Below are 25,183 nucleotides of genomic sequence, written 5' to 3'. Positions count from 1 at the left end.
AGCTGCCGTTTTGGAAATGATTAAGAATGCACGCACACCATCTGACGAGGTGCCTTGAACGTAGTCTTTCGTGGTTGTACGTTGATACTTCGAACTTTCATAGGCTCAGGAAGCCCGTACCTGAGTGATATACTGACCATGCCCCGTGTATACAAATGGCTGCTGTAATCGCTGATCGAGTGTACACTAATAAGTCAGGCCTAGAACAGGACGTGAGAACATACCTCACGATCAGATGTGCGGTATGTGTCAGATTGCGGTCTTCAGGATCAGAGCGCGGGATCTCCGACGGCTTCTAGCGTGGGTCAACCACTCCAGGAGCGAAAACGTATCCATAGCATGCATGAAGTGTTCAGTGGGTATATACAAACAGACGGCGATTGCAATACAGCGGAAGACTCCTGAGCTGCTACACATACCTCGAGACGCACGAGCCCACTCATATCACCACATGCCAGTGCGGTTCAGTCACATGGATTGTCTTATGTCCCTTGTATTGTACCTTCTGGTACATCTGTAGAATGTGCGTAGAGCAGGCACGTCCAGGGTCAGCTGCAAACCATCCTTGACAGATTACCTGGAAGTGTCCAAAGCGTAAAAGGTACGTATCTGTCGGTGACAATGCCTGTTATAACGTTCTGGTTTCGCATCTTGTAGTGTTTTGGGGCGAACCGAAGATCTGCTTCATTTTCTCTGTTGTGGTCCAGCGAGGATACATAACTCACCTCAGTGCGCGAGTGATAGAGGTTTCAGTGCGAATTCCCCAGGGGAGCCATAGGTTGCTGCGCCCGACGTCAGTGCTAGAGGATTCCGAGCACAAGCCGGAGCGCGAATCTGTTCCAGCGAGTCGACTACACACAACGACTAGCCGACGTAGCATGGCTGTGCCAGCCTGTGTGATTTCTCCGGTCGCATAGTGTAGCGAAGCTGAGGTCGCATGGCGTTCGCTCAGGCTGGTGGCAGCCAACGACGAGTCACGCGACCGGACACTGGCACGTACAGCCTTTCGATTGTCGAGTCTGTCGCCACTATTCTCTGACTCCCCTCCATCCCGTCTCCGCTCTCAGCACCGCTATCGGTACGCTATCGGTACCGTGCACATTTGCCGATGATTGTGAATATTCTTCCCCGGGACATGAGGCATTTCAAGTTCTTTTGCGGTAACTGGAATCTACATAGGACGCGATGGCAGATCAAGTTAGAATCTCTTAATACCACTCCGACCTGTCAACCTGGGCTAGACGTACCGGACCTTCAACTTCAAGATTTGACCACCATGCCGCCCTACGCTGGAGTTGAACTTTTATTGACCATGTGCGTACGCCTTCACCGCAATGGCACGCTTCGGCGCCGATAACAGTCATCGCCTGGACATGACTCCTTCTAGAGAACACCCGACGCTTACTCCACGGCGATGTATAGCCGGGCCGCTGAGGCGCACTTCCCTCGCATATAAAGAGGAGCGTTGTGTCGAGCAAATCTTACAACGCCCCCAGGGCCTATCCATTTCACGCCCACCAATCTGGATCCAGCCCAGCTGATCAGCTCTGTCTTCGCGCTGACCGGTTCTTCGGGGGCGGCCGCTAACGTTATCATGAATAACACTGGAAATGCAACTGCCGCCGCCATCCCCGCCATGCCTGCCGACCTGCCATCCTTGATAAATATGGCCCTCTCATTCTCTGCCCTGCGGGAATGGCTCAAGCTCATCCTTTTCGGTGGCGTTATTGAGTACTTTCGCCGTTGTGCCTTCGGCATATGGGACCGGATAATGGACTCGATCTGGATTACCGTCACCTTTGATGAGGATGATACTAGTTACAGTCAGTCTCTTCGCTCTCATGTTAATCGCACCCCGTAGCTGAAGTTTCTTGTAGGTTGGGTCCTCTTCTGGCTTTCTCGACAACCATCATGGGGTATGTCAGCCAAATACATCCGCCGTCGATATTCCCTAATTGAGAGACATTCTGCGTAGGTAAAGCCCGACGCGTCGAGGTGACAACTCGAAACTATGGCCTTACTTCCCCAGCCGTGAATGTCCTGGAAGATAGCGATGATCGTCCGACCGACCGCCCAATGTCATTTCTACCTAGCATTTCCAGCACCTATTCTATGTGGTTCAACCGCCACTACATGACCGTCTCACGGGCCCAAATTCAAAATGGCTATAATTCCACGAAGGAGACTCTCCATCTGAGGTGAGTTCCCGACATTGTAGCGCATCCTCTCGCGTCTTAAGCAGAGTCCAGAATCTTGGCGCGTAACACCGGGGTCCTGAAACAATTCCTCTTGGAATGCAAGCAGCTATATCAAAAGGCAGAAGAGAACTCAATATCCATTTGGATGTCCGATACGTGAGTGCCGCCGCGTCTCGCAGGTTATGCGGCAAATTCATTAGTATTCTATTTCTTCCAGATATGGCAACTGGTCACAAATGGGAACGCGACCTAAGCGCCCTCTTCAATCCATTATCCTCGAGCCAGGTGTCAAGGAGTTGCTTCTTGATGACGCCCGCGATTTCCTTGACAGCCAAGATTGGTATACTGACCGAGGTAAATCTTCAGTAGATCAATAAGCGCGCAGCTACTGATTGATCTGGCTGCGATCTAGGTATCCCCTTCCGCCGTGGGTATCTACTAGTGAGTTTTTCCAACAACGCAATCGGGTTTTTATCTCACGTGAACCCTTCGAAGTATGGCGCACCTGGCTCGGGAAAGACGTCTATGATTCAAAGTATCGCAGGCGAGCTCGGCCTTGACGTCTACATCGTGACCCTCTCTCGCAGTGGGATGGACGACAACGCGCTTAGCGAACTCATTTCCGAGCTCCCGGCACGCTGCATCGCGCTTATGGAGGACATCGACGCCGCATTCTCACGCCCCATGACTCGCGATCTCGGCAAGGACAAGAAGCCCGAGGACGAGAACTCAGAAGGCGCGCCCCAGGACAGGACGGAGGACTCCACGAGCCGTGTCACCCTTAGCGGCTTGCTGAACGCGCTCGATGGCATTGGTGCACAGGAGGGCCGCATCCTCTTCGCCACCACGAATGACTACGCCGCGCTCGACCCCGCGCTCATCCGCCCGGGCCGCATGGATCTCCACGTCGAGTTCCGCCTCGCGAGCAAGTACCAGGCGCAGGAGCTCTTCAGGTGCTTTTATACACCTTCGAAGAGCAGGGGTAAGCGTGCGAACGACGACGACGACGAGAAGGCGACAGACGCTCTCGACTCTGGGTATGGCTCGCGCGCCTCCTCCATTGACGAGAGGGAGGACGCGCCGCTCCTCGACACGCCCCCAAGCCCCACTGAATCCGAATCAAGCACTGGTGAGCTGGCACAACGTGTGCGGAGCGCGAGCCCAAAGGGCGCAGTGCTCTCTTGGCGGGAGGCGAGCGAGCTTGCGGCGAAGTTCGCAGAGGCGATCCCCGAGCGGGAGCTCTCGATGGCTGCGCTGCAGGGGTACCTGATGATGTACAAAATCCGGCCACAAGAGGCCGTCAGCGAGGCGCAGGCCTGGGTTGAAAAAGAGCTGGCAGACATCGCCGCTCGTCCCTCTCGTGGTAAACGGAGACAGTGATACTTACGGACGGTGCGCTTGCGGAAGTGGATTACATGTATTATAATGGGACATAAATGGTGTATTGTTGCTTAATGAGATCAGAGACGGGCGCAGACAATGTGTGTGCAGATAACATGTAGAACAACCTCGTGAGGAGTCCTGGCCGGTGTCTCTCACCACGACCTGTGCTACTGTAGTGTTCACCAGCGCGTTCGAAGGTCGACAAGTTCGAGGTTATAAGTACTATGTACAGCAACGTTGTCCAAATATTAGCTCGCCACCAAATTCGGATCTCGATAGCTCGATCGGATATGGCATATTCTACAAGTCCCACGATTGGTTGTGCAGCCTCAAAGGTTGCTTTCTGTCCACACAATCACACGCAAGTCAATCACGCCTACAAATTCCAAACACTTGCAAAGTCTTATGGATCATGCCAGCCTGGAAAAACGCCGAACGCAGTACACTGCTGGGCAAGCACTTGCTGTCAACTTAGAAGAGAATGGTCGTGGTGTACCCGTGTTAGAACGACTGGGACTTACGCATCTGTATACCCAGCAGGAACGTCTCGAGTGATTGATGTCGCAAGTCTTTTTAGACTCCTACTGACATCGTTGTCTGTATAGGTTGATATCGTCTGTCCTGTTTCGGCGACGCTGCATGGCGATATCCAGCAATTGCAGACAAGGTATTGGAGCTGCAGCTCAACGCTGTCTGCTTTTGTGAAATATGCACAGAGCTTCATTGCCAATGCTCCGCTGGAGAGGTGAATTGCAGAGCAGATGTATCTTAGTTATTCACTCACAGCAGACCGCATAGTGACATTTTGGCCTTCGGCAAGGCTGGGAACCACAACGAAGACATGTGGTGCATAGATGCTCGTGGGGTCTTATCAATATCTGCATGCAAGCAAACATACGAACGCTTAGGCCTAGTTGGTCAACGGTTGCCCTGGACAGGATGTGAAGTCCACAGTAAGTGCTTCAATAGCTACATATTCAGTCCGTTGATTGTGAATGCGATAACAGTAATCGAAATTTGCCTTCACAAAAATGGTACCATACTTGAATCCCCTGCCACGCGTTTCTGGCATCGCCTGGGGGATAAAGAGGCAGCTGCGTTGTCCAAGTGGGATTCCGAAAGAGGACCCTGGCAAATCATATATACCTTGAAGAACACAACAGGTGAGGCTGAGATCGAGTTTGCTCAGCATGCGAGCCGTGCTCAAATAGGACCACCTATTAGATCATCCACCGCAGCAAGGTTCTATAGAACATGTGATAAAGCCTGTTGTTCAAATCCTTTCAAGTATGTACATCCCAGACACCGAAATAAGTGTCGAAGGAGAGGAGGAACTAGAGGACATTGCATCGCTCTACGAGTGGGTCGGAATGGCGTGCATGGGCGCACAGCGGTACGCAATCACACAATGGCTGACCATGGTGGACACTGAATTGTAACTTAGTTTGCAGGCTAATGATAGGGTGGATCCATACATTGCCGTGTACAGTCCACCCGTGCCCTCGCACATCGGGGACCTAACGCATGTCAGATGGACTGGTTTGTTGCCTCCAGACTTCGTCCAGCAATTGATCAGCTCCGTGATGTACATCTTGACGAATGGGACTGTATATGCGCATGCTAATGAAATTCTCTAATAGAACGAATTCTTCACATGACGAGTCTCATTTCATCAGTGCCATCACGGCGCAAGGAGTCCCCACCGTGCCAGTAAACTACATCCCTCGAACCGACCACGAGCGTACACGACTGCGCGCGCCCAGGGAGGACTCGGTGGATACCTGGAGCTTGCTGCTGCAGCGTCGGGACAACAGGTGCCACTGGGTGCTAGCCGAAAACATTGGCAAGTGGGATGGACGCTTCGGCTGACCTTATGTAAGACGCTGACATCGAGCACGTCGAGTAATAGAATCCGTTCGTCAACGAGCGATCTTGGCTGAATCGAGATTCTGTACGACCAGTTGAAACGATGATACAAGACGAACGATGATATGTGATATACGCAGTACTCTCCATTGAGTGACAAGATTGAACGACATCCGAGTAATGGACGAAAATGTCTCCGCAGTGGCGACAAATATACTCAGGTTGATGGGATGGCATGTGCCACATCATCGTACCATCTGTCAGGTTTCAGTGCATACGCTAGAAATGAGTATCCGGTGGTCCACGGGCACTGCCACAAGTTCTAAAAATACGGGATCCATGCAGCCGAAGCAAATGTATGTTCAGAAAAACATAGGAAATACTCGGCTGATAAATATGCTTGAGATGGGGCCAGTGAGGGAATCGTGTAAGGAAATGTTCAGACAAATCGGGGGTCAAAACGACTGACGGCGTCCTCATTCTGCTATATTAGGCACACCACTAATGTGTTCACTTGAAGTTGACTGCTCAGCAGCCTGCGCGGTGTGAACGCAATGTTGAGTACGACTATAGTCGCAGAAGCCTTCGCGGATTTACTCACGTGGCCCTAGCGTGTCGGAGGTCAAGACCGAAGAAGCCACGGTCACGCGCACCATTTAATGGCGCGTTCGCTACAACGCGACTTGTCTTCAACTCCACCAGCATCCTCGCCCTGCGCTCTGTTTTCTCGATCTCCCCTTGATCTCGAGTGGAGGATTCTCAAGCCCACTCACCAGACCCCATAAGCCTTTCCATAGCATCCTTGCGTTCTTCGTCATGGCACCGACTTGTGGCCACACCGAGATGCGCTTCGCCCTTGCACATGAAAATCAAGTGGAAAGCAAAAACAGCTGGGCCTGTCCTGGCATTCTCATTTGCCACTTGAAATCAATGCAGGGAAGCTGCCATTCGGTGGGTACAGGGCTTGAATCTGTTTTGTGTATAGAGAAACTCAAATGAGTGTAGATCGGAGGCGGGAGATCAGGCAGTGCTTCAACTGATAGATACTTAGCCATGGAAGGCATGCTTCCTTCAATCTCGCATCCAAGCCAGAGCGTCAGCGTGCCAAATCCACAGCCCAGCGTACCCAACATCCAGAACAATGCGTGGCCACACATCCATGACTATCAGCGCAGGCTTTTGGACTGTGCAAGGCAGCCACTTTCTCATGATTACAACAAGATACCAGCGCAGACATCCATATTTGGCGCATTCAGCACCTTCAACGAGATAGCGCCGATCAACAATTGGTGGGACAGTGATTCAGCGGAAGAATCACTGACGTCGGCGTCAAGCCCCTCCTGGTCAGATACCTCAAGCACTCTTGATGCTGAGAATTCATTCAGTGATGAGGCTAGCGACGAGGAGGCACACTCCGACGAATACGTTGATCAGTGTGTCAACCATGTTCGGATGAAGACGTGGCGGCATGCCCCTGTAGCATGGAATGACATCGACGGCTATGAAGCGGACGATGAAGGCTGTTGAGCAGTGAGAAGCGATGCAATATTTACTACACACCCACCTTATATCCCCTGCCGATCGCATCAGCTCCCGTACCGGTGTTTCAAGAATCACTCACGCGCAGGTCGCGTTGTGTCTCTTTGTTCCCCGCGCGTTACAGCGACATACCCGCTTCGTATACCCAGCGCATTGCTACTTCGCCTTATTCACCTAAGGTGTCGAGCGCGACCAGGCTCCTGGTTCTCTCAAACCGCCGCTCGCTCGGCGCGAAGTGCGGGGTCCGCAGGGATCGTCGCTTGCCGGGTCCCCGTTCTCTTCGTTTGCCTCGTTGTCGGACCACCAACGCGGCATCAGCTGCACGAGGACCGCCCCCCTGCGCCGTCGGCGTGGGGCTCTTAGTCTGCCCGAAACCTGTAGGGCAAGGACGCCGTGTGACTTCACTATGTAGATCCGGACGCTGGCGTGGAGCCCATTGTTAGGAGCTGCTGCCAGCTCGATTGCACTGTACATGTACCTACACCGTATGGAGTTCAAACCCGAGGACTTGAGAATAAGAATACAGCTAAGGATCATGCCTCACCTCAGGCTTGCAAATCCCGGTCTGCGCTTCTTCGATACCCATAAGTGGAATGAAAGGCAGGGGAATGCCTAGGTAAAGCCCGTGATCACAAGGGAGAATGTGTTGCAGTCTTTGAGCACTAGGGAAAAGAGGACGTCGAAAGCATATTGTTAACGTCGAAGAGATCTTGAATTGATAGGGCTGATCGAGTCTAGGATGCACCTTAACCCTAAATTGAGGGTGGAAACCGCAAAGGCGACTCAGATTGGGTGTGGTGTCTAATTCAACAGTTCTCGGGTTGTGCATACAGTTAATAAAGTACAAATGGGAGATCGGATGAGAACATACAAGTTCATGCAAGACAAGTACAATGTACATAGCGTTTGAGCTGCATATTGAGACCATCATAAGGGCATACGAAGAACGCGGGAAACATAATAATACCAAAGCATGATGCGTCGATGCGCGATCCAGCCTGCCGTGATAGCTGTGTGCGAGGCGACGATGAGACTCATTGTGATTGCAGACTGACTGTAGAAGTATCCATCTGTTCGAGCTCGCGTTCGATCCATCGAGACACTTCCGCAGCCGCCTCGCAGGGTTGTGTTGTGTATCGCATCAGGCATCCCTGAAGACTGATTGCAGGAGCATCCTTCCGTTCGAGCTCGCATTCAGCCCACTGAAACGCTTCTGCAGCCGCCTCGTAGGGTTGTGCTTTGTATCGCATCAGGTATCCCTGAAGCTCGGCCATAGAGAACATATGTTCGGGAATCGCGTCGGAGAACTGTACGGCAAGTTTGGTCAGCTGCCGCTTCGAGAGTGCCGATGTCCGGAGCTCGCGGACCACGTCCGTCAAATTGTGCTGCAAGTTCTGTAACTTCTCCGCAGGAGTGGGCGGCGGCCTAAGATACGACAACTCATCAGCATCAGAGTCGTCGGTGGATTCCAGCGAGATTAGGGTGTCAGTCGTCGAATCGTCGTCACTCTTCTCGTCAACATCATGGCGGCTGCTGTGAGTGACATCGCCCCTTTCAATTTTCTCCTTTGCACTGTTCTCGGATCCGAGGTCGTCGAAGAAGAGTGTAAAGAGCGCCGTGATTTGGGACTTACTAGCCAGCTTGAACTCATAGTGGACGTCCATACGGCCAGGACGCGTGAGTGCGGGGTCGAGGGCTTCGATGTGATTTGTGGTAGCGAACAGGATCCGACCTTCTTGAGCGCTCACGCCGTCCAACACGTTGAGCAAGCCGCTGAGTGTGACGTGCCGCGTGGATTCGGATTGGTTCCTATTACTCGAGCCCGTCTCGTCGCGCCTGCCAGTAATCGTTATGGCTGCATCGATATCCTCCATCAGGATGATGCATCTCTCAGGTAACTGTGCGATCAGCCGCATGAGATTGCTGTCGTCCATGTCAGAGCCGGCGAGCGAGATTGTATAGATGTCAAGCCTAAACTCCCCGGCGAGAGATTGTATGAAGGACGTCTTTCCTGAGCCAGGAGCGCCATACTGCACATGTTGTAGTCAGCACTGATGTCAGAGATGCCATAAAAGCCTTACCAGGAGATAACCGCGACGGAATGGGATACCTGCACCGACACATTGAGATCGTCGAATAAATAGAGAGAAGACCATAGCGGACCTCTTTTCATGTACCAGTCCTTGCTGGCTATGAAGTCCTGACAGTCCTTGATGATCGCGTCTTTCAGGCCAGCATCGAGGATCACAGTGTCAAGAGGGCGCATAGGACGATTCCCTGCGTAACGCCACATAAGCGGACTAAGATGACAGGCATTAGAATTTTGCATGATTTGTGGCTGTGCAACTCACTCCGTATCTGACTCCCAAACTGTCGTCGTAAGGTGCATCGACTGTTCATAGAGCGTCCTAGCTTCCTCTACCAACTCACTCAGCAGTGTCCGATCGAATGACAGTATCCTGTGGATTATCAGCGGGATTGTGCGCATCATTGTAACAGCACACACACACCTTATTTGGAGGGAATCTCCGGCCCGTCCGCCTTCCCTCGATATCATCACATACCGCTTCTTGTACCAAACACCGAATGTCTTGTCGAAGGCGGGAAAATACCGCAGCAGATGGTAAGGCTTCCGCTTCTCACTTGAATTGATGGAGACACTTTCATAAGAAATGTGCGAGCTACCCGCAGTCGCGAGGACCAAGGATTTGCTCTTCTCTGTTACATAGATGAGTAGTCAACTTGTGTCACATGGTCAATCAACTCACGCCATACGTCACGCTTTGCTAACCACATTCGAATCCAGTCTGTGCGATGAATGTAAACTTCCAGGATAGAAGACCACGCTGACAAGACATACAATAGCTCTCGTCGTCAGAGTGAATCGTGGCCGTGACGAAAAGGTCTGAGAACAATGACTCCCAAATGAAATAAACGAGCTGTTGGATGAGATCAAATGCACCGCGAAGGATAACGAAGCTGAGCCATTGCGGAAAGGATGAAACCCCCAGAAAGCTCGATATCGCTGTTAGGGATGTAGACAGTTGGTCATCCATCGTGGGCGATAGGATACTAGCGGCATCGACACCAGGCAACGTGCTGACATTTAACTCGAGTAGAGGGGGACCGTGAAAAGGGGTTTGTGTAGAGGACATTGTGCAACGTATGCCAGGGAAAGATGAGACGGCCAACCTAGCAAGTGAGACGGCCTCTAAATACGTTCTGAGTTGACAGATAACGCACCGCCACCACGACCCCTGCATCGATTGCGAGGTGACTCAAAAGCGAAGCTTCGTGGCGTTGCATAGCCCAGAAAGGTCTGTAAACGATAAGAGCAGGTGGTCATGAACCTGCCACATACGCATGCAGCACCGTTACACATGCCAAAGCTGTACATAACATGTCCAACATCCCGCGACGTGCTGTTTTGTTGTCTTCTGCATCGACAAGCACATCTCCGAGTACTCGTGTATCAACAATTGATATTCAATGAACAGCGACTTGCCGAGTGGCCAAGATAAATTTACGACGGCGGTCTCACTGTTGTCGCAAGTAGCCTTTGTACGGGCAGCCAAAATGCCGACGATCGCCAACAAGGATGCATCCTCGCCGCCGTGGAAGAGGCCGAGTTCCCAGTACCTGTCATCGCAGTCTATGAGCCTTGCACAGGCTGCCTTGACGGGACACAATGGCGGATATGAGAGAACTGTCTAATGTGGACAAGCGGTGCGGCGCAGCCCATGACACAGGTATGTGGATAGACGCCTTGTGAAGACCGCCGTAACCGCCCGAAGAGGCAACTTCCTTGCCTGAAATAACAAGTCTGGTCGAGAATAAGCAGTACACGGGCCATGTTCACAGATGCGTAGCTTACCATGATTCTCGCGTGATCTTAAGCTTTGACCGCACTACTCAACAAGCCCAGAAAGGCTGCGTCCCGTCCCGCTGCAACAAGCGTCAAGGTCTGGAACAACTTCGTCAACTGCAGTGAACGAGAAAAGGCAGTCTCGATTGGCTCTGTTGCGGAGTACCGGTGAAGGAACGAGCCGATGTCGGCACGTTGCGGAATCACCCCTTTGTCGCCGACCTCTCGAAGGCAATCCATTCCCAGCGTCATTGAATATGTCAAGAATGTCGACCCTCGACTTTGCTTGCTGATGGCTCGCCCAAGTCCTGGCGCTGGGGCTGATCTTCGGCAGCATATACCCCTTCAGTTGCGATCCGGGTGTTACCAGAGTCACTGGCAATGAATTGGCATGCTCGCCACAAGTGTGAGAACTGCACACTGCATGGGCTGGGGGACTCGCCCCAGACATGACCTGTGCAACTACGACACGCATTCATGAGTGGAACCAGAGTGGAACTGACCCTGTATCCTGCTACCACTCTGTACCAGAAAAATCGCGTCCTGACTCCCTTGATGTGTCAGTTGGGGGCTGTCCAAAAGATCAGCCTAGCGCTCCGTAGCTCTAGGGCACGGTTTCAACCATTATTCGACAGTCGACGTAATGATATTATGTGTTCAAGCTCAAGAGGCCTGCTCATTGGAGTACAAGTAGAAGTTCGTTAGAGGCAGCATTCATGCATGTAGCAAGCCAGAAACATGGTTGAGCGCTTCCGATCAGCTTGAGATACGTGAAGGTGAGGGTTTCATGACAGTCTTGGCCTGTACCCACGCCAATTTTATGAGCTGTTTTGCTCAAGTCACGACACATTCACGAGAAGAATCATAAGCCATGATTCATATTCGATAGCGTAGCATCGTATCACAAGAGTACGTCTATGGGCCATCTACGCAGGAGTAGTACAGCTAACACTGCAGCAAAGCATGTCGACCAGGAACGTCCATCCAGCAGAGCCCCAATAAACAGATCTGAACGAGCGGGAGGAAGACTAGACAAGAGTAACGATAAAGCCGGGACAAACTACAGCACAGCGTGTGCTCATGGGCCGCGTGTAATCTAGGCAGCAGTGCGACGCGCGCGGCCGACCATGCGGTCGACGGGGACGAGCGAGCGCGTGGGCGAAGGCGGGATGTGGTCCATGGATAGGCGGGCGGTGCGATTTAAGAAGGGCCGCGAGGGCGCGGGCGACGTAGGGTACGATGCGTGTGGCGGCGGTGCCCAGGTGTATAGCCGCGGCGTGACAGAGGGCGGAGGTGAAGGCGACCCGTAGAGGGGCGACGTCTGGTTTGGGGGTGTGGAAGGGCGGGAGGGCGCGAGAATGATAGGCGAGAGAGGCGGGAGAAACACAGGCCCGGCGTCGATCGGGGACGACAGAGAGTCCTCGCGAGGAAGGTCACCATCGCGTCGCTCGAAAGACTCCATAGGAGCGGGAAGATCAGGCCCGGCTTCGCCCTGTGGAGAAAAGGGCCTCGATGAGGGTGTGGTATCCACCAAGCCCTGGATCACGCCGCGACGCGGCGAGGATTCGCGCATACGCTGAGCGGTCTCCCTGTAAGCAAGTGGCGCGTTGCGCCGGCGGTTGCCCTCGGCGAGAATGCGGTACCCATCCTCAGGCTCTCCCTCGGCCTGCGAACTCTGCGGCCACTCCGCGCGCCGGCGGACAAGGGTGACGTTTTCGATAGAGAAGGGACCGGCGTCGGTGTCGCTGGCGGGGCTGGCACGTCCGCTGGAGCTCGCATCGCTGGAGCTTGCCTCGCTAGAGCTGCTGTTCTCGACAACCACAATCCTCCGCCCAATCTCCACGTCACGCTCGAAGCGCGCCTCGCTGGGGTCGACGGGCGCCTCATAGACCGCGTTCTCGTTTTCGAAAAACTCGTCCGAGTCGGGGTCGAAGGGGTTCCAGTAGGACCATTTCTCGTAGGTGGGGTGCTCGGGCTCGACGTGCACGACAGGGGTCTGGTGGGCGCGGGAGAAGAGAGGGCGACCCATTGTGTGTGCTTTTTGGATATGCTACAACGGTATAGATAAAGAGAGAGCCGGCAAGCTTTTAGGGGTATGAGAGAATGGAACGAGAGAGGGGCTGGGGAGGACGGTGGCGGTGGGTGGCGGGTCGAAGATTTCGCTGCCACGATCGCGTTCGCGGAACGTATTTGACGTTGTTGTGCCAAGGTCACGTGCATCGGATCTACCATTTTGCCATCTCGACAGCCACCGCATAGAACACGGGCCAGAGGAGATAGTGCGGCTTTCCGACCAACATCATTCTCGCCGTCAATCTTTGTGCACACAATTCGTCACAGGTGATAGAACGGTGTTACACTAGTATACTGTATGCTATTATTACATGACCATGTCTCTTCATGAGTCGTCATCTAGCCAGATCGAATACAGCGCTTCTAGAATTCAGCTCTGCCGCGCAGGCGCAGGCTCTAGGTTGTGTAGCGATACCCACTCCACTGGTCGCCCTTTTCTCGCTTCGCGTCCTCGACGCTGTCAAAGGTGCCATTCTTGCGGAGGTGCTCCTGGTCATCGTTCACGCCTACGATGATCTCGTCGCGCTCCCCACGCTCGCGCTTCGCGTTCTCTCGCTTGAGAAGCACGATGTACGTCACAGAGCAGATGAGGCCGATGCCAATGTACGCCAGCACGATCCCATGACCGAGCGTATACCATGGCTTGTCCTCTGCGCGATACTGCAACCAGAAGCCCTTAGCCACAGGACGACAAGAATCGCGTGCACGCGGGCACCGCACTCACCACATTTGACGACACGGCGCCATTGATATTGCCAAAGCTGATGACCATCGCGAGCGTGACGCTCCGCTTGTACGAGCCCTCGACGTTGTTCGACACCCACGCGATGACGTTCGCGATGCTCGGGTATATCCCGCACGCCGCCAGATACACTGCAAAGTACGACACGCCTGCGTTCCGCGAGCAGATCAGGATGATGTACCCGGCCCCACCCACAAGCAAGCACGCGCTGTGCGTCGGCGAACGCCAATTAGTCGAGTCCGCTGCATTTGCAAATATGCGGACATACATGTTCAGATATCCGCGCTGCCCGTGGCGATCGGCGATGAACCCCACGAGACACGTCAGTGCACAAGCGAGCACATAGACGGGCACGGACAGTAGATTCGCCGGGGTGGCGGTGTACCCTAGCTTCAATAGCGTTGATGGGGATGTCATGACCGCGTTCGCTTCGTTTAGAAATGACGTCGCTCACCTGGCCGATGATAGAAGGCAGGAAGAGGGAAAATGCGTACAGCGCGCCATCCGTTCCCATGTACAGAAGCACTGTATACCGCACGTATCAGTCTTCCGTCACAACGCCTCCCACCATTGTAATTCGTGATTACGCACTGCACAACCATGTCTTCCAATCTGCCAGACTCTGCCAGATGTAGCGCAGCTTCAGCTGCTCGCCTGCCGCGCTGAATTGGTCATCTGCCTGCAGCCGCCGGACGACGACGGTCCGCTCGGGCTCCGTGAGGAACGTTGCATTGTCGGGAAAGTCCTGAATAATCCAGAATGAGACTGCTCCTGCGACCACGGTCACAAGGCCTTCGAGGATAAAGATCCAGGCCCATGCAGGCTTTCCCCCGATGCCATCCATGTTTGAGATAGCAGCCTACAGAAAAGGATGATATTAGTGATTCGAGGTGGAGCAGGCACAGGTACGCACAGCGAGAAGCCCACCGAAGGCGCCAGATACCGTCGCGGCCGAGAAGAAGATAGCTGCGCGAAGCCCGAACTCGGACCGCTTGTACCAACTGAAGAGGCAACTAAGTAAGAACATCGGTACAAGTTGAGCGTTGCTTACCATGACAGGTAGTAGTTGACTCCAGGATAGAGACCAGCCTCAAATGTGCCGAGCATCCATCGCGTTCCTATTTGAGCCCGGTATCGATAATTGCATCCGCACGTAGCACATTTATTATCACTCACCTAGCAGACCACCATAATTGTGTACAAGGCCTTGCACGGTCTACACACATAGGTGAGACACTGATATGGGTATGGTTGTGGGCTGGCGCACCATCATGATCCCCCATGCGAACATGAGGAACGAGAGCCATACGGATGGGCGCAATCTTTTGAGGAATACATTCGATGGGACCTGGATATTGTCAAGCTCTCGAACGTGTCCACACACCACGATTATGCTCACCTCAAAAAGTGCGTATGGAAAGAAGAAGATGGTGAGTGCTATCAGATATTGTTTATCGGATATATGCAGATCCTCCTCCATCCCGTAAAGCTATCCCAAGAGACTCGTCATGAGTGCAGTTCTGCCACGTAAGCAATGCACCGCTCACCCTCGCGTTCCCAATGCTCGTACGATCCAGGAAACTCAGCAGGTACAAGAATGACAGCCATGGGACCAAATGCCAGTCCAGTTTCCTAAGCAGCTTCCGTTCATCGACTCCGCTGATATCGACGTCGGGGTTATACAGCCCTGGATTTAGCTTTCCAGGCGTGGCACTCTGTTCTATATGTGTCGCGCGGCCCTTTTCCTCTGAGTCCTGCGCCGACGACGGCGACGAGGACCGTGCGGTGGCCTTCTCCGGATCCGACTCGGTATGCGACATCCCGTTTGGCGTAAAATTCGTAAAAAGCGTAGGTGGGTTGGATCGCTGCAGGATGCTCAGGAAAGAACATGTACGTCTTCGCTTTTTCCTATCTTATAAGTCAGCGCCGTGGCTCGTTTTTCGTCTGGCATCGGTGCCAGCCCAGTGATAAAAATGAGCCGAGAGCATCATGGGGTCGTTTATCGGCCAGTAGTGCCCCAGGCTACCCCGCATCCGGGGGGAGAAATGTCTTGGCAAGGGGGGTAGCGCCTGGCAAATGCGTTCTCCGGCTACAACGTCCCCTCTTGCGTGCCAGCATGTAGGCTGAAAATGGTTTGCATATGCCTCATAAGCACCATGTGTGTTAGAGCATCCCTTTCTGACCTTCTTTTCGGGAATGGGGTCGGAGTGCAAGAAGAATGTCTCGTACTGAGGATGGTAATGGGGAAGTCGAGATTGCGATCGTACACGGCACCCGATCACGTGTTGTGGGGCAATCACTCAAATTGTTACCCCGTCTTGGCATCCATCTTATGCCCAAGCGCATGTACGTATACCCAGTGCGCTCTGATTGCTAATTGCTGCGAATTTATAGGCAGCACACATGATGGACGCAGCCAATCTGTTATGTGTGGTTCGCACAACATACACCGGCAAACCCCCCATGAGACCGCGATACGACGAGGGCGAATGCGGATGTTTCACTACTTTTCAAAGCGTCTTGCGCCATTGATTATATATCCCCGAGATCAGAAGTCAGCGAACATCTCGATCGTACAACCGTACCGAAGTGCCGATCGGCCGGCAAATGCTCAGCTCCAAAAGGGTTAGGGCCCGCGTTCTCGACGTCAGCGAGAGTCCGAGCCCAACGGTGTGACGGTTATCCGCGGCAACAGTGAGCTCACCGCGATGATGTACATGTTGGAGTGATTTGCGACGTTGAGTCCAAGGAAGAGCTCACTGCCAGCGCGGGTGAGCACCGAATGGCCTTCGTGCGCTCTGTTCCCGATCCTCTGTTTACTGTCTTCAGGTGCTGCATGACGTCCGTGCCCAGGTCCGTCTGGGACCTGGTTTGCGTTGTCATTTTCATTTATCACACCAGGCACGTTACCTGCGAAGTAAGTATCAACTTCCGTCACTGTGCGGATTCTTGCTACTTGATAAGTTCGCAGTTTGCGAGACATGCCCATTTCGTTCAGAGCATCATGCAGCGCAGCTCTCGTAACATCATCCGTTTACATCAATGTCGGTCACGTATGACGGGTGTTAATCCCGGAACGAAATCTCCGCCGCCTATATGATACAAAAGAGATAAAGCTACAACTCCAGCGAAACTCTGCCAGCACATAAGCCGGCTTCACATTGTTTCACCAGCGGTAACGAAACTTGCTCCAGTCATCACCCTTCTCGCGCCTTGCCTCGTCTATATTCACAAAGACCCCATTCTTCACCAGGTCAACCCTGTCTTCGTTCATGCCCTTCATGACCTCGTCGCGCTCGCCCCGATCACGCTTTTTGTTCTCCCTTTGAAGGCACAAAATGAATGCGATCGAGCTGAGGGCACCAACACCGATGTAAATCAGGAGGATGCCGTGGCCCATGGTATACCACGGTGCATTCTGGGCACGATACTACATCCGAGTCAGCCAACGCCACATCCACACTATCCAAACACGCGACGTACCACGTTGGACGAGACCGCACCCTGCACGTTGCCGAAGCTCATGACCATGCCGAGCGTGACGCTGCGCTTGTACGACCCCTCAACGTTGCTCGACATCCACGCAACGAGGTTCGGAATCGTCGGGTACACGCCACACGCGGCGAGGTAGCACGCGAAGTACGACAGTCCCGCGCTTCGCGAACAAATCAGGATAACGAAGCCGCTGCCGCTGAGGACGAAGCAGCCGCTAGGCCGATGTTCATGTTAGCATGCGCTGGGACATGGTGCGAAGTGCTGGGCGTCATACATGTTGAAATAGCCTCTGCCGCCATAACGATCGGCGAGATACCCAACTAGACAGGTGCCTATGCATGCGACGACATACACGGGCACAGTGAGGAGGTTGGCCGGCGTCGCGGTGTAGCCAAGCTGAGTGGAGAAGCATGGATCAGAAGCGAGCCCGGGTGCACCTGACGCTAACTCACCTGAGCAACGATACTAGGGAGAAACAGTGCAATTGCGTTCATCGGACCTTCGCTACCTGCGTATATAATCACTACTCAACGAAACATTAGTACTATGCACGCCGTACGGCAGACCATAAGCACGCACTCCCGACGTAGGTCTTCCAGTCCACCAAGCTCTTGATGATCGATTTCAAGCGCAACTTCTCGCCCGCGGCACTGAATTGGCCGTCCTCCTGTAAGCGCCGCACGACAAATGTGCGCTCTGCCTCCGTGAGGAATGTGGCCGTGTCTGGGAAGTCCTCGACGAGCCAGAAGGAGAACGCCCCCGCCACAATTGTGGCGAGCCCTTCGATGATGAAGATCCATGACCACCCGGGCTTACCGCCGATGCCCGCCATCTGGGATAGACCCGCCTGCGGAACGTACAGTTCATACTACAAAGATACTCATTCATTCCATAGTAGTTGCCACTTACAGCAAGAAGACCGCCGAAGGCTCCGGCAATGGTGGCCATCGAGAAGAAGACAGCTGCACGGAAGCCAAACTCTGATCGTTTATACCAGCTAAAGTAGGGTTGTTTAATGCTTGTATCTTGCGCTAAGCGAGGCAAAAGTCGTACCAGGATAAGAGATAGGTCACACCGGGGAACAGACCGGCCTCGGTGGCACCAAGGAACCATCGGATTACTGAAAGAGGCACTCAGTCAGCCCTCATACAGAGAAGCACGTAGAAGAACTTCTAAACATGACGCTTCGGAGGTCCCTCTGAAATTCAAATTACGCACTGATGAAGCCAGCGTTGTTCCGAACGAGGCCTTGACATGTCTGCGCCACGTAGGTAAATGAACCACAAGTAGTTTTGGTCAACGAACCATCACGACACCCCAGGCAAGCATAAGAATTGATAGCCATCTCGACGGGCGCAACTTCTTTAGCACCACATTGGATGGAACCTTGGGGTGGTTGATAAGCTTCGTGTTCTCAAGCAATGCAAGATGGTTCATCTCACCTCGAAGACGGCATAGGGGAAATAGAATACGGTTAGGGCGATCAGATACTGTTGGTCGGTAATATGCAAATCTGCTTCCATCCCATAGAGCTGTAACACTGCCTTCGTTAACAGCGCGTAACGGAAAATATACCAAGACGCACCCTGGCATTACCGACAGCCGTCCTATCTAAAAAGCTCAAGAGGAAGAGGAAAGAGAGCCAAGGGACCAGACGCCAGTCAATCTTCCGGATGAGCTTGCGCTCGTCGACGCCGCTCACGTCGATGTGGGCGTTGTACAAATTCACCTCGACAATTTCTTCGATTTCGTCTTGTTCGATCTTCACACAAATATCCTCCTTCAGTGATCCCATAGAAGTCGGTGCCGATGTGCTCGAAGCTTTCTCTGTAGCTGTGCGTGCAGTCATGACGGTATGGCTGGAATAAAGAGGGGACGCAAATGTTGTGGGAGGGCATCCGAGGGGTGGGTATGTGGGAGGAGCCTTTATGCAAGGGAAGAGTCTGAAGAACGATATCCTAAGTCCGAAGCCAGAATTCAGTCAGCCATCTCTCTCGGAACATTGCATGACATGCATATCTACATACCTGATCTCCAAATCTCTCACGAGGAGCTGTAAACCTCCCCGCTAGACTATTGCCAAGTGAAATGCGTGCACTACGAGAGTCTTCGTGTGCATGAAGATTTCACCTGTCCTCTTGACCGTACGGCTCCACCAGATTGTTTCCTTCTTTAATGAGGAGAACGGGCAGGCTGGAGCAGCCAGGACATCTGAGAAGAGGGCAATGGATAAACATTGTCGCGAGGGCCTGTGAGCCAGGAATATCTTCAGTGGGAAATACCAAGCTAATGGCGCCGGCGGCTGTGTTTGAGGGCGAGGGCAATATCTCGGCTTGACTGAGAGTGTGCCTGGTTTTTGGGGAACTGGCCTGCATGTTCGGTACGCCACTGGATGTTAAACGACAGATTTTGCAGCTGAGAACGCTGATCATATTGCCCTGACTTGGAGCAGTGTGCGAGGATACCCACGCCGCCAGCACTTTATCTGCGGCGCAGGGACGAGATCCGTGTGGGGTCTGGTGTATTGTATTCTCTTTATGCGTAGGATAGTGCGAACTTGCACGGCTCCGAAGAGTTCAAAAGCAGGATCTTCAGATCTTTCAGAGTCCGTGTCTATCAATCAAAGATCGATCGGGCTTCCGTGAAAAATCGAAACTTAACTGAACTTCCTGCGGTCCCCGAGTCCCCGAGAGATGTGCGCTTACGACCTAGTGGCCTGTCATTCGGCATCACGGTAGCCTTCCAGTATTCTTTAGAGAGATGCTCTCCCAACCGCATGCAGAATCCAGATGTATCGAAGTAGCTATGAAGGATGTAAGCATTCAATTCAGATCGGACATCGGATGACGTTGAATACCTCTTGTCAGCCAATCACGCTTGTCATGTGAGCACTAGGCTCCGTATAAGGCAGGGTTTGCGTGAAGACAAAGCTACGTCCTCAGAGCCAAGGTGAGATGAATGAACTCGTGATCTTCTCCTGGCCGCCGAAGGTGGGTTCCGCATAAGCTCTGTCAGTAAATTTGTCACCTTTCCATGGTGTATTGTATTGGTCCCGATTGGTGAGATACCCCTGTACAGCCCTCACCGTGTGAACTTCTGTGAGATACCTGTAGATCTTTCCACATGACTTCTTCGAGGATGCCCTTCAGCCTGCCGATTCATTGCCGAACCGGTGCGAGCGTTCATATACACGCTCTTGAGGTTTCGAGGAATACTCATCGATCAATTGTTGGCTGAATACCGCATAGCACCGTTTCCTGTCTTGTAAGACACCACGAAACGTGTGTATCAGTGGCTTTGCACACTACGTGCTGGCCGTTTACCAATTGCCAGACCCAGGAATTTGAGTTTGTGCACGTTATTGAACTGGTCAAATGAATTCAAAGATTTGCCGCGCTTCCTGACGACTGCAAGCAATGTGTCAAACCGATCTCATTTTACTGCCACGAGAATGGACGGAGACACACCATGATAGCTCTGCTCGTGAAGTGAAAACTACAGTTTCGACTTCAGCTTCAGAAATTTGACTAGAAGGCGAGCATCTGGCACCACTCTGACTCCGCCATTCCTTCCCGCACCTCTGATGACTCGGATAGGAATTCCCGCCCTGCGCAAGCGCAATAAGACATCCTCGTTGTTGACGCTCATGCCAAATAAGGCATGCTGCGCCCACGTAGCCAAAGACTCTGGGTACCAATGGAGAGCCCGTCAACGAGACTGAGGGACTCGCCACAGGCAAGCTAACCTCACCTTTCTTGTATATCACTTTGAGCACGCGAAGGATGAGTCTGAGAGACTTCAGCTCCGACGCGAAGATGAGCATGCTAGCGACGAGCACGATTTCGATTATGGCAGAATGCTGCTCCGCTAAGGCTAGGTCGCCTAGAGATAGACAAGACTGAGTGACTGCATATGATGAACACCACGGAGGATGTGCGAACCTATCGTGATGATTACACGTCGGAGCAAGACAGAGAGCGCGTGCAGCTGCGCCTCTAATCTTGCCTCAGAAAGTCCAAGGCCTACACCCACCCGCTGCGTTTCATTGCATAAGCGCGTCAAGAGCGATCTGACTCGTAGTTCCCTCTCTGCGTGCCCGGCGCCGGTGCTCGCATGAAGGAATTCTGTCCGCGATGCCGCCAGTACGTCTGAAAACGTCTCATTGACTTTGGCCCAGAGGTCACCGGGACCGACTCCGTGTACAATGGCAGCAGCGCAGAACTCGGCACGTAACGCGGAGATCATGACAATTGCAGACACTACCGACTCTTTGATGTCCAGTACGATATTCTTGTGGCTCGAGTGTGTGTCTGCTGCGGTGCTGGACAGAAGTACATCCGCACGAGTTTGAGCATAGTTGAGGAGTGAAGCGATAGCTAAGCAGAAGGCTCTAGGAGGGGACGCATATGAGTAACCGCAAGGAAGAAGACACAGTAAGCTGGAGTTCTGCATTAGCAACGGGGCGTCAATCCGGAATGCATTTCGTGCTCACCGCATACTTCGAGTCCATGGGTCCGCGAACTTGAGTACTTTAACTGATGTACCCAGGCGACGGCTGCTTTTTTATCACGGATCACCTGCAAGCCGAATAGGCGGAACCACTAGTGCCTTAAGAACGCGAAGCAGTAATGATGGTATCCCATTGCTCTTCGGAACCGTGGGAGTTTCGAAGAAAGGTCTAAACCCCCAAATAGAAGGAGTTACGTTCTTCGCGAGGGTAGCCTTCTCGTTGGGGGGGAGAAAGTGTCAGACGTGCCAAAATCGCGGGACCCAGTATTGCTATCGTTATATTGGTCTCTCAAGGCCACAATACTACGCAATCTCGCGGTCACATTCCGCGTATGTGTGCACTAAATACAATAGAGAGGAAGGGTTGTTGGTGTAGGGTCCGAGTTTGCAATGGCATGGGGATTCTGAAACAAAAGCAAGCTGTCGCCTTGTGGCGCTGTCACTGGCAGCTTGCGGAATGCGCCAAGTCCCCTTGTCATAGCTCCACACGATGCAATATTGTAAGTGAAGACTGCAAAGAGGAGAACAACTTGAAGCTGAGACTTGACGAGTCCGAGTACGAGGTGGCATGGCGCCACAAAGAACAAATAGGAGCAAATATGGTCAGGGATCTCAGATGGCCGCGACATCGTCCTCGGCGACTTGCAAGGTGCCATGTCCGTGACGAAACAAGCTGCCTCGCCGTTCAATAGGCCCACTGCGGATGTCATACTTCGCTCGTGCGATGAAGTTATCTTCCGCGTACACAAGCTCATCCTGTCCGAGGCATCATCGGTCTTCGAGACACTCTTCACTCTTCCGCAACCGCCACCTCAGGAGACAGAAGACGTAGACGGGCTACCAGTGGTCTAGTTTACAGAGGATAGTCAGATATTAGACAAGTTACTCCGAATTTGTTATCCCGTCGCCGACCCTGTCTTCACCGACGCATTGCAGATCATCCCTGTGATGGAAGCGGCGATCAAATACGAGGTAGAAGTGGCACGGGAGCTGTGTGCGAAGACCCTTGTCCAACCCAACTTCTTGAAAAGTGATCCCTTCACTGTTTTCGCCATCGCCTACCGTTTCAGACTCTCCCACGAGACCCGCCTCATTGCCAAATCCGCTCGGCGCTTCAGCGAGCTACCCAAGGATTTCCCTGTCGCTCGGATCGAAACATTCCCTGCGAAGGCTTTGTGGGTACTCATGGAGTATCGTACCGAATGCCAGAGAATTATGCACCGCTTTGGCGAGAACAATGAGGGTATGGCTGACAATGAACTGGAAGGCCTACGAGGACCATTATATACCCCCTGTTACCGCTGCGATCCACATGGTGACTGTGATACTGTCAACCTCGACGTTTATCGCCATGACCTTCAAGGGCACCTACAAGACAAGTTCCATAATGACGACCCAGATGATCCCGACTCACTGGTCAGGTCGTTGGTTCGAGTGGCTGCAGAGCAACATCCTTGTAAGGATTGCCAATACGATCTAATCTTGTTGCTGGGAACTTTTCATCGCGATGTCTTGGCTGCACTCAATCAGAGGTTGGATGAGGTAAGAAAGCATATTGCTATCGCAATATTTCCTGACACTTATCTGAGAATAGGTCGAACTCTCACTTGGCTTTTGACTGGTGAAGGTGCGTGCTCATTATGTTAGACGTGATTCTCCTAACATGGCTACAGAAAAGCGAAGAGCTAGGAAGACCCCAGGACAACGCCATTTCATATACAAGGCCTGCTTTGAAAGACCACTTTCTCCGCTGACCTACACTTTCAATGAGATATTCAGATGGTTGTACACGTTGGATATGCTCCGTTTTGATTCTAGTCAATTTCAGACTTCTTGGATATATCATCCGCGCATGTCTACGAATTTGAGCCCCTGTCGATAAGTCAGAGGCGAATCCTTCAGCGCTTGGGTCAGCAAAATTCGCATCCCGGATTTCATAGTTTGAATCTCCGCTTCGGACATTCGGCGTCTCACTGATTCCTGCTACTTGGATGCGGAATAATGCGGTGAGTGCCTATACATCCGCTCCCGCCCTTTGCTTCCGCAGAATGATCGAGTCGATCGAGCGCCGATAGTCCGTCGATCTTAACAATGATAAACACGGCCATCCCATATAGTCCTCCGCCATGACCTACTGCCGACCTCCCGACAACTTCAATACCCTTTCCCCTCGGCCTATCGACTTTCACCGCATGCGCTATGTCTTCCCAAGCATCCCCCCCTTTCAACAAACAGACGGCTGACATAGTGTTGCGCTCCGTTGACGGAGTCGACTTCAGAGTGCACAAAGCCATTCTCGCCGAAGCGACCCCTGTCTTTGAAGCTATGTTCGGCCTCCCTCAGCCCCCGGCAGAGTCATTCGAGGCCGTGGACGGTGTACCAATCCTTCACTTCACGGAGCCATCCCGCACCCTGGACTTGCTACTGCGCATCATCTACCCGATACCCGACCCCGCATTCGCCGATTCAGAAGACGCCGGCCTGGTGTTCGAAGCTGCGCGCAAGTACGACATGGAAGAGGCGATGTCTATCACTCAGAAGGCGCTTCTAGCATTCGTGGACGCCGACCCGTTCGTCGTCTACGCTATTGCATACTGTCTTAGGCTGCGCGAAGTAACTTGCGCAGCAGCGAAGGCAACTCTACGCTTCTCCGCGCCTCCCGGTACAGAAACACCCGCCGTTCTCTGGAGGCTCCCAGCTGCTCCATACCACGCGCTCTTGGTGTACCGCTCCCGAGCAGATGAATTCGCGCGGCGCTTCGCCGCAGAAGCAGCGTTCTGGCTGGAGCAGGAAGATCCACGAATCCTCCTCACACACCATATCTGCCTACAGCGTGGCTCGGAACTCGGTGGACACCACGTACAGAACTACGTGCCAAATGCGCCGTTCGATCTCCAGGCATACCAGGCGGATCTCGCGCAGCTGCTCGCTGAGAAAGCTTGCGGTGACTCTGAAGTGTGGCAAATACTGTTTAGCAACACACGCGTTCGGCTCGCGGCGCATAAGGACCCGTGCAGCAAGTGTCGAGCAGAGAAGTTCGAGAGGTTGAAGGCCTGTCACCAGGATGTCCAACAGAGGTTCACCGCGCGCCTGTCCGAAGTCTGTATTACTGATTTTGAGCTCACGAATGCGTGCTCACCCCCTTCTTAGGTCGAGATTGAACTAGACTTTTAGCATCGTTGCTCATATGTATTACTGTTTTTTCTCTATACCCTGTTCCATGTAGATTCATCGTTGCATTTCAACCTTTCTTATACGACACCCAGAAATAGTTCGCATCCGATCTAGATTAGGTGTGGGCAAGTCCCACTCGATTTCGCAAAATCATGGAGCACTGAAGAGAAGAATTGCACACAGACCTATGACCTATCTTAACATAATGCTGACCATTAGACGCTCGGCCTGGATCGTAATGCGACCCCGCTTGTCCGTCACACTAGGGGGGATATCGACGACGCTACATCCGCCTGTGAATAAATATTCGAGCATCATATTTTATTTGGGGAGGGTTTC

The 25,183-nt window shown here is 52.9% G+C and overlaps 8 protein-coding genes across 8 annotated transcripts; 3 read left to right on the top strand and 5 right to left on the bottom strand.

Moving 5' to 3' along the window:
* Positions 1–1,636: 1,636 nt before the first annotated feature.
* POSPLADRAFT_1045451 (hypothetical protein) lies at positions 1,637–4,140 on the top strand (the record flags this gene model as incomplete). Its single annotated transcript, XM_024478759.1, has 8 exons — positions 1,637–1,823; positions 1,878–1,916; positions 1,976–2,198; positions 2,250–2,354; positions 2,416–2,552; positions 2,611–2,639; positions 2,694–3,529; positions 4,122–4,140. The coding sequence occupies 8 exons, from the start codon at positions 1,637–1,639 to the stop codon at positions 4,138–4,140; spliced, it is 1,575 nt and encodes a 524-aa protein (XP_024341175.1).
* Positions 4,141–4,870: 730 nt separating this feature from the next.
* Positions 4,871–5,450, top strand: POSPLADRAFT_1054993 (hypothetical protein; the record flags this gene model as incomplete). The annotated part of the gene is made up of 3 exons (XM_024480588.1): positions 4,871–4,974; positions 5,026–5,166; positions 5,222–5,450. 3 exons carry the CDS (start codon positions 4,871–4,873, stop codon positions 5,448–5,450), a joined length of 474 nt encoding a protein of 157 aa, XP_024341174.1.
* Positions 5,451–7,913: 2,463 nt separating this feature from the next.
* Positions 7,914–9,279, bottom strand: POSPLADRAFT_1045450 (hypothetical protein; the record flags this gene model as incomplete). Its single annotated transcript, XM_024478758.1, has 5 exons — positions 7,914–7,996; positions 8,146–8,314; positions 8,531–9,016; positions 9,068–9,096; positions 9,150–9,279. The coding sequence occupies 5 exons, from the start codon at positions 9,277–9,279 to the stop codon at positions 7,914–7,916; spliced, it is 897 nt and encodes a 298-aa protein (XP_024341173.1).
* A 2,423-nt stretch (positions 9,280–11,702) lies between these two features.
* On the bottom strand, positions 11,703–12,999 carry POSPLADRAFT_1039385 (hypothetical protein). Its single transcript, XM_024477532.1, has one exon. The coding sequence runs from the start codon at positions 12,878–12,880 to the stop codon at positions 11,948–11,950; it is 933 nt and encodes a 310-aa protein (XP_024341172.1). The 5' UTR covers positions 12,881–12,999; the 3' UTR covers positions 11,703–11,947.
* Positions 13,000–13,320: 321 nt separating this feature from the next.
* Positions 13,321–15,486, bottom strand: POSPLADRAFT_1045448 (hypothetical protein; the record flags this gene model as incomplete). The annotated part of the gene is made up of 12 exons (XM_024478757.1): positions 13,321–13,584; positions 13,649–13,874; positions 13,935–14,056; positions 14,121–14,191; positions 14,258–14,525; positions 14,580–14,667; positions 14,718–14,784; positions 14,843–14,882; positions 14,934–15,014; positions 15,066–15,155; positions 15,214–15,353; positions 15,381–15,486. The coding sequence occupies 12 exons, from the start codon at positions 15,484–15,486 to the stop codon at positions 13,321–13,323; spliced, it is 1,563 nt and encodes a 520-aa protein (XP_024341171.1).
* Positions 15,487–16,832: 1,346 nt separating this feature from the next.
* Positions 16,833–19,010, bottom strand: POSPLADRAFT_1054989 (hypothetical protein; the record flags this gene model as incomplete). The annotated part of the gene is made up of 11 exons (XM_024480587.1): positions 16,833–17,096; positions 17,150–17,375; positions 17,436–17,557; positions 17,614–17,684; positions 17,741–18,008; positions 18,071–18,158; positions 18,215–18,281; positions 18,380–18,419; positions 18,467–18,547; positions 18,604–18,693; positions 18,747–19,010. The coding sequence occupies 11 exons, from the start codon at positions 19,008–19,010 to the stop codon at positions 16,833–16,835; spliced, it is 1,581 nt and encodes a 526-aa protein (XP_024341170.1).
* Positions 19,011–20,449: 1,439 nt separating this feature from the next.
* POSPLADRAFT_1045447 (hypothetical protein) lies at positions 20,450–21,671 on the bottom strand (the record flags this gene model as incomplete). The annotated part of the gene is made up of 5 exons (XM_024478756.1): positions 20,450–20,568; positions 20,740–20,847; positions 20,912–21,043; positions 21,103–21,551; positions 21,661–21,671. 5 exons carry the CDS (start codon positions 21,669–21,671, stop codon positions 20,450–20,452), a joined length of 819 nt encoding a protein of 272 aa, XP_024341169.1.
* A 653-nt stretch (positions 21,672–22,324) lies between these two features.
* Positions 22,325–24,844, top strand: POSPLADRAFT_1138536 (hypothetical protein; the record flags this gene model as incomplete). The annotated part of the gene is made up of 5 exons (XM_024484917.1): positions 22,325–22,516; positions 22,607–23,126; positions 23,265–23,297; positions 23,919–24,769; positions 24,821–24,844. The coding sequence occupies 5 exons, from the start codon at positions 22,325–22,327 to the stop codon at positions 24,842–24,844; spliced, it is 1,620 nt and encodes a 539-aa protein (XP_024341168.1).
* Positions 24,845–25,183: the final 339 nt, after the last annotated feature.

This window comes from Postia placenta (genome assembly GCF_002117355.1).
Source record: "Postia placenta MAD-698-R-SB12 unplaced genomic scaffold POSPLAscaffold_4, whole genome shotgun sequence".
Lineage (NCBI taxonomy): Eukaryota > Fungi > Basidiomycota > Agaricomycetes > Polyporales > Adustoporiaceae > Rhodonia > Rhodonia placenta.
Note: the sequence above shows the minus strand (reverse complement) of the source record. Positions and strands in the feature narration are given on the sequence as shown.

What these genes read in the sequence shown, in the direction of transcription:
- POSPLADRAFT_1039385 (XM_024477532.1), bottom strand. Translation starts at nt 12,880, where the DNA reads ATGGGTCGCCCTCTCTTCTCCCGCGCCCACCAGACCCCTGTCGTGCAC.